This window comes from Drosophila nasuta, chromosome X (genome assembly GCF_023558535.2).
Source record: "Drosophila nasuta strain 15112-1781.00 chromosome X, ASM2355853v1, whole genome shotgun sequence".
Classification (NCBI taxonomy): domain Eukaryota; kingdom Metazoa; phylum Arthropoda; class Insecta; order Diptera; family Drosophilidae; genus Drosophila; species Drosophila nasuta.
Window position 1 is genome coordinate 10,174,932 of NC_083459.1, and position 7,587 is coordinate 10,182,518.

General features: G+C 44.8%; 2 protein-coding genes across 2 annotated transcripts; both read right to left on the bottom strand.

The window, feature by feature from the left end:
• Positions 1–758: 758 nt before the first annotated feature.
• On the bottom strand, positions 759–5,560 carry LOC132796009 (uncharacterized). The gene is made up of 2 exons (XM_060807018.1): positions 3,645–5,560; positions 759–2,605 (listed from the first exon to the last, which is right to left on the bottom strand). The coding sequence occupies exons 1-2, from the start codon at positions 5,379–5,381 to the stop codon at positions 887–889; spliced, it is 3,456 nt and encodes a 1,151-aa protein (XP_060663001.1). The 5' UTR covers positions 5,382–5,560; the 3' UTR covers positions 759–886.
• Positions 5,561–6,177: 617 nt separating this feature from the next.
• On the bottom strand, positions 6,178–7,323 carry LOC132795659 (RNA polymerase-associated protein RTF1 homolog). Its single transcript, XM_060806516.1, has one exon. It carries the CDS (start codon positions 7,226–7,228, stop codon positions 6,317–6,319), a length of 912 nt encoding a protein of 303 aa, XP_060662499.1. The 5' UTR covers positions 7,229–7,323; the 3' UTR covers positions 6,178–6,316.
• Positions 7,324–7,587: the final 264 nt, after the last annotated feature.

Here is a 7,587-nt window from a genome sequence, read left to right on the forward strand (position 1 = left end):
TGTAAGTAACATATTGTAATAGCGTTTAAGGAGTTGTAATATATCGATAGTTCGAGCACTCATTCGATAGTTCGTTTCGAGTTGGCAGCACTACGCATTCAGAAAAGGTTGACAGCTCAGCGAGAAGAGACTCAGTAAACTTTATTCGAACGCGCATATCTTCCTCATTAAATTTGCTACCAGAATTTAGCAACTGTCGATAGTTTAAACTCAAGAAATAGTCCGGTAGCAAGCGGTTGAGAAAAAGGAATAAAAAAACCGAACTGAACTGAACTTTTAAACTTTATTCGAACGCATAAGAATTTGGCAACTGTCGATAGTTTGAGCTCTCATTCGCTAGTTCGCTTCAGTTGACAGCCCTGTACATAGAAAAATTGGAAGCTCGTTCGAAAATGAAAAATTGAAGAGACTAAGTAAATTTTGATGAGAAAAATTTATTTCCCATTCAATTTGCCACCAGAATTTTTCAACAGTGGTACTCAAGCAAAAGTTCGTTTCGAGTTGGCAGTGAAATAAGTTAAGGTTTGTCAATAAACGATTTCGAACGATCAAGAAAAACCAACTCAGTTAACTCTATTCGAACGAAAGAAAACTAATTTTTCATTTGCTACGATTATTTCGCAACTGTCGATAGTTTGAGCTCTTCTTCTATAGTTTGTTTCGAGTTGGCAGCAATGTAATAGCAAACGTTGGCAGCTCGAAGATTGTCAGTCTGTAACAAACGATCGAGTAAAAAACAAAATGAAGAGACTTGAGACTCACCGAACTTCTGAACTTTATTCGAATGCAAGAAAAGTCAAATTTCACCAGAATTTCGCAACTGTTTCCAACTTAAATTACTCGTACACATTTTGGGATTAATTTCGATTTCGTTTCACAACTCTGTCTAAACAATTATCGCTCTGACCTCCATAAACTTTTCGCTAACCTGCTGATAAAGAGCCTCATCATCCAGCTTGATGCACTTTACCAGTTCGATGGTCATTTGCCTCAGCGCAGCATTGGGCAAATGCTGAGCCTGCAGAGCAGCGAGCAACACTTCAAGCATCTCGGCGAGATGAGGACGCAACAGATCCATGCGTGCCTTGAAGATCACATGCAACGCGGGCATCACATCGATGTAGCACTCGAATCGCTGCTGCAGCGGCAAACTGCCTAGAAAGAGGGGAATCAGCGTGTTCATTGCAACGCATTTGTTGTCGATGCGAATCATGCGTGCCAGAATCGCGATCAGCAGATCGCGCTCATCCTTCTCCAGCGCCGTCGGCGTTGGCGAACCGGCGGCGAGGGCATCGCCAAAGACACACGATGTGGCCGCAATGATTGTCTCTGCGTTGTTGTGTTCCGTCGAGTGCGTGAGCAGCCAATCGATTTGTTGCCTGGCAAAATCACGTATACGCCGCCGTTGATCCTGCATGCAATCGAGTATGCCATAGCACAACACCTCGTAGTATTGTTCGGCCATGACGCCGAGCGCCTCCATGCTGCGTCCCATCAGCGTGTACATAAAGAAATTGCTGCGCGTCACTTGGCCGCTGGGCGAACTCTGTCGCAGATTCTTAACGAAACTCTTGCTCAACGTTTGCAAATACGAGGCAAACTGTCGCTTGGTCAGCGAATGTCCAAAGACGGGAATCAGATCGCCAGCGGCCTCCATCACCTGCTGTTCGGCGTACATCGCCTGGCTCCATTGCTGCAGGGTTTCCATCTCCTGGTCGATGCCAATGTTGAACTGACAATTGAGCTTGCGGCGCAGCGTGCGACGCAGCATTTCGAACACCATTTCCGCATAGCCCTCAGCGGCCAAAGCATCCGATTTCAGGACCGACAGCAGCTGCTCGATGCTCTTCATCACACTCACCACGTTCACCGTCTCCTTCGCCGTCTGCACAAAGTACACCATTGCCGGCAGCAGTTGGATGCAATGTTTCTTCGCCTCCGACACGTTGCCTTGCTTTGAATAGAGTAAAATGAATTGGGTGAGCGTCTCATAAGCGGACCATTTGTCCAGCTCCTCCATGTGATCGGTGGATGTGAAGACTCGTTGCGTCGACTCTGACAGATAGGGCAACAGTGTGTTGGGCATGTTAATGGCGAATGCCTTGAGACACATCACAGCCTCGTCGTGCCCATTCACATAGTTGGCTGCACTTTCGGTGCTGCGTGTGCTCGCCTCCGTTTGATCGCCGTGGCCATCGCGCACACTGCCCGACTCTTCCTCAGTGCTGCTCTCGTCGTCCTCATCCTCGGACTCATCATCATCATCATCATTCTCGTTCTCAGCATCGTCATCGTCTTCGTCATTATCTTCGTCGGTGCTAGCAGCATCACTATCGTCATCGTCGTCTTCGTCATCGTCTTTGCTTGATTCGCTGGCTTTTTCCACGTTGGCTGCCTCCTTAATGGACGTCAAGATTCCATTCATTATCAGCGAGAAGTGCGCATTGATCTCTTTGGGAATGTAACCGGAGAGTACGCCGAGCAGTTCGTAGGTGAACATTTGAGCTCCAGCCACGTGCTTGATCGTGTCCAGGCAGCTGGCAAACAGATTCGACGCTTCCTTCTCAAACTTTTCCGGGTTCACCTGACCCAGCGCATTGATCACCTGTCGAGCAATTCAGAAACATATAGAAAATTCAATCGAGTAGCTAAAATAAGAAGGTAGCACATAAAGGAAAAAAAAATATATGAAGCTCTTCTGGCGTAAGCGCAAAAATGTTTAATTTTTAAAGGTATTCAATGTTGATTGCGTTTTTAAAAATATTTAAATATTAATTACAATTATTGTCAATTGTTAAGTTAGATTGCAAAGCGTCTGAATAAATAAAACAAGCTACAGTTGAGCCAGAATTGATATTTCATATTGAAATCAATAAATATAAAATGAAACAAAATAATTTTAATTAAATATAATTGTTATTAAATTGTGTCAATAAATATTGAATAAATTCCTATGGCCAGAGCAATTCAATTTAATTCTTATAATAGTGTAAAATGCTTTTAAATAAGATTCAGTAATTCACAAATTTGTTGTAACAAACTATTAGAATATTAGCATTTTCAGCCAAGATAAGATATTAAATATGGATAAAAAAAAGGTTTAATTTCTCTCAGCATTTGATCATAATTTGAGGATGGTTCTAATTTTATTAGAATATTCTTTAATTCTACAGTTGTTGACCATGTTGACACTGGCAATATAAATAGAAGTTGTGAGTGTAAAACATAAAACGAAAACGAAATTCAGGAGCTGCCAATGAAATCTTTTATAGTCTACAACACAGACGTGTAACAGAGGTAGAGGCTAGACGATGGATCCTATCGGTATCGGTTGGCATTAGAAAGTTGATAGGCACTAAGATATCGGTATCATCAGTTGTCAGAAGTAGAGCAACAATCGTGAGAAGTATTTAGATCAAGATTAGGTTGAATCGAAGTCGTTAGCAGAAAACAGTATTAATCAAGTTGAATCAAAACGTACTAATATACAGATGTATATTATTGAATATCCTATATAATAAATATGATCTCTATAACCAGCAATGCAGAATAAAGTATGAAATAATACCTTCAATTCTCTACAGACGTAAATGATTTGCAGACACAACTCCAACTTATTAAGAAGTACAAATGGTTAACCTCACCTGAATGGCATGTGTGCGGAGCAGCAGTTGATTCTCATCGGGTGCGTGCTTGACAAGAGGCATCGTGGCGCACATGACCTCATCGAAGTGGGGGGCAAAGAGCTGCTTGCTCAGCTTGGCCAGACTGGCGATCGTGGTCAAACACATCTGTCGCAAGGCAGGCGAATTAGTGTTCGGCTGCAGCAGGAGCATCAGACGCTTCATCAGCTCCGCGAGATGCGGCTGCATCATCTCAGGCTTGAGGCTCTCACAGTAGATCTCCAGAGTGCAGAACATGCGCGTGTACACCTCCGTATCACCAGCGACTAGACGCTGCTCGGCGCTGAGGCCATCGAAAAAGTTATAGAAGAGCGGCAACACACGATCCGCCAGACGCGTGATCTCCGGCTGCAGATTCTCGGCCATGACGGACAAAGCAAAGTGGGCTCCGCGACGCACGAGATCATCCGAATCCTGAAAGCCTCGCTCCACGGCAGCGACAAAGCGATCGAGATGCGTGTCCGCCAGCAGATCGCAGAAACCTTTCGCCATCAGCGAGAGAAAGAGCAAGGCGCCAAGACGCTTCAGCGGCGATTCCGTTTGCTCCAGCTGCGGCTGCATCAGCCTCAAAGCACGATCGGCCACACGATTCGTGTCCGAGTGGGCGGCCACATAGTTTATGGTGTTGGCTGCCTCAGAGAGGGGCGTGGCTGCCTCTGACTCCTCCTCCTCACTACTGGCCCCCAGAAAGAGCTCCTCTCCGTGCTCGTCGAGCTTCGGTGGCTGCAAGGCCAACAGTCCGCAGAGTGTCATCAGCAACTTATCCATCAGCTTCAGCCGAATGATGTGGCGTCTCATGCTGCGCACACAGCTTTTGATACCCACAATTGCCTTCACTCGCAGCGTATCGCTCAGCTTGATGTCGCTCGCAAGCGTGCAGAGTTCGTCCAACACGAGTTGGAGATGCGGCGTAACCATTTCGGGCATCTGCTGATTCAGCTTGCAGAGCACAGCGATGCCGCGGCGCGAAGCCGGCGATGTGGCAAGTCCAACCTCCGATTTGTGATAGGCGGCGGCATGCGTCAGCTTCATGATGTGAGGCAACGTTGCAGCCAATTCGGTTTGTTGTTTGCCAGTGGCACGTTTGAGGTACAACGGCACGATCAGCGTCCAGCCATGCAACAGCTGCTCGGTGGCCGTAGAGAAGAGCTGTCCCTGTGCCTCAGCCTGTTGCACGATGTGCATGAAGATGCGTTGCGCACGTTGCAAATAGTTTTGCAACATTTTCGGTGCCATCTTCGCGAGCAGCCTAAAGATGATGGCACTCAGCGTCTGCTGTTGATTGTCCTGCGATTTACTCAACGTCTCCACGTGATTCAAGACCGATTCATTCCATTCGCTGACCTCTTCGTGTTGCATCATCACGCTCAGATTGCGTAGTATCAACGTCTGCAGCGTCTCGTCATCGTCCAAGCGCAGCGACTTTAAAGCTCCCAAGAGTTCCGTTTGAGTTTGCCGCTGAATGTCCTTGGGCCAGGACTCGCTGTCCGCGAGACGGGTTTTAAGTAAGTTGCCAGCGCATTTGCGCAACTCGCTTTGTTTCTCCGCGTTACCCAACACTGCACACAATTGCAGCGTGCTCGCCGAGTCGTTGAACTCTTTGGCCAACTCGTCACTCGATTTGCGAACTGTTTCCGGATGCGCCGATGTCAGGTCCTTCAGCAGACGCATCAATTGATTGTTCACCAAGCTCTCCATTGTGTTCTTTTGCTTTTATCGCTAAATTGTATTCTGTGAATTTTGTTGTAATTTTGATTTTGAACTTTGAACAAAAAGAAATTAGTTCGCTTGCAAGCGCTTCAATTGGTTAATATTACTAACAAGAACGCGCACAGTTTGTTTCACAATTTTTCCTTTTTTTGTTCTCGAAATATATTTTTTACGGCTAACGAGCTGCTTCCAATAAAAATAAAATTCTTGACTGAGACAGAGAGAATGAATCGACAGCAGCAACTTGAATCAAGCGCCTGCTGAGATATTTTAACAATCAAATATTAGATATTCGCAAAGCACACTTTGGTGACCTTAAAATGCTGTTCAATTATATATATAATTTTGTATTATTTTACATACAAGATTGTTTTTCTTTTCCCTAATATAAGAGCAATTTGATCTTTTAACGTACGAACTCTTTTTTTAAAAAAGAGTTCCATAAATTAAATAAAAATGTAAATACCCATCGAACTATAGTTTTTATCTTGATAGATTGCAAGGGCTTTTTGGATCTTTAATTTTAAAAGGACTTTGTGTTTTAGGGCCATAAAAAATCGGGTTTGTTTAATACTGGAAATCACGAGCAAATTACATAATTTAACATTAAAGAATAGTAAAGTATTTAAGGGAATAATTTGTTTATTTAAAAGTGACAAAACACTCATGATAAGCAGTTACTGAGAGGAAACTAATTTTGCGAAATATATATTCTCATTTCTAAAATGTTCTCTTTGGGTAAGTAAATAAATTGTACGCCAGATTCAGTCAAATATGACTATTCTATATAAAGAAAGACATTAATGTTGCATTGCGTCAGTTTATCGAAAGTTGGGCTAAAATAAAACTCATATAATTATGGAACCAAGAAAGAGAACAATTCGATTTCGGAATTTGATGTCGGAGACAAAGTTCAAAACGCTTTAGCCAAGATTCGCTTTACGTTGCAGTTCCAGCTCTTTGTTGATCGCCTCCAGATCAACGACGCGATTCCCCGAAGCATCAGCAGCATCATCACTCGCATTCAACTCCTCCTTGGGCGACGGACGTTGCAACTTCCAGGGATACTTGCCACCGAATCGCTCGAGCAAACCACCGCGTGGCATTGGCCGCATTGGCATCACAGTGGTGAGCAATCCGTTCTTGTGGAGCATCATTGTCGGCAGCTTGTTGCCCTCGCTGTTCAGGGCATTATACAACTCGATCTTCTTGCGAGCGACCAACTCTGTGGTTGGCCACTCAATGGCCTGGCAAATGCAATTGTCGCGCCACAGTTCGAACTCCTCGCTGGTGAATGCCATGTTCGAGATGTCGTTGAGTTCGTGACGCTGCACGAGATCCTCGTAACGCAAATGAAGGGCAATATTCGTGGCGAGCTTGTCCACGTAATAACCCTCTGGCAGCTGCTCGACGAGCACGATTTCCGCAATGCGATACTCGGGCGGAGCATTCGGGGCACTCACATTGAGACGCACAAAACAATTGCTGACCACCTGATCGAAGCTGCTGCAGCCGAGCAGCTGCTTGATGCGATGTCGTGTCAGACGCAGTGCATCGAGCTGTTCCAACGTTCGCAAAGGTTTCACATTTATTCCTGTTTGTTGCGCCTTCTTTTCCCTTTCCTTCTCCTTCTCTTCGTCGTCGAGGCTTGTGGGCGTGGCACGCAAACGTCTCAGTTCACGCAGTATCTCAGACTTGGGGCGATGCTTCTGTATCTGAGTCCTGGCTTGCAACAGTTGCAACGGTTGCATAAGCGGCGCCAACTCATCCGCCTCAAAGAGACGCGGCGAGTTGCGCGTTGACTTTGACGTGCGCTTCGCTTTGGCTTCACTCATTTCACTCAAGAGAGAGAGAGATAGAGAGAAAGAAAGTCCTGTGTCCTGTGTTATGAAATCAAACTGTTTGCAACGTGAAGCACAATTTTATTTTATATAAAATACAATCTCCAATGCTCGCTTTTAATTGCATCGCCTACTTTCGGCTTATTTATTTTCGTTGGATGGCACCCAACAAAATCCGGTTTACAGTTATTAATTTGCTATTTCAATTGCTTTTGAATGGCAGCCAAGTGTGGCGCTTTTCCACGAGCAGAGCTGACTAAATAGTTTTTGCCCCTCAACACTTTTCGCCTGAAAGTTGGGTATATTTGTTTGTTGCTCATTTTTCGATTGTAGAATATTTTCCAAATATTTGT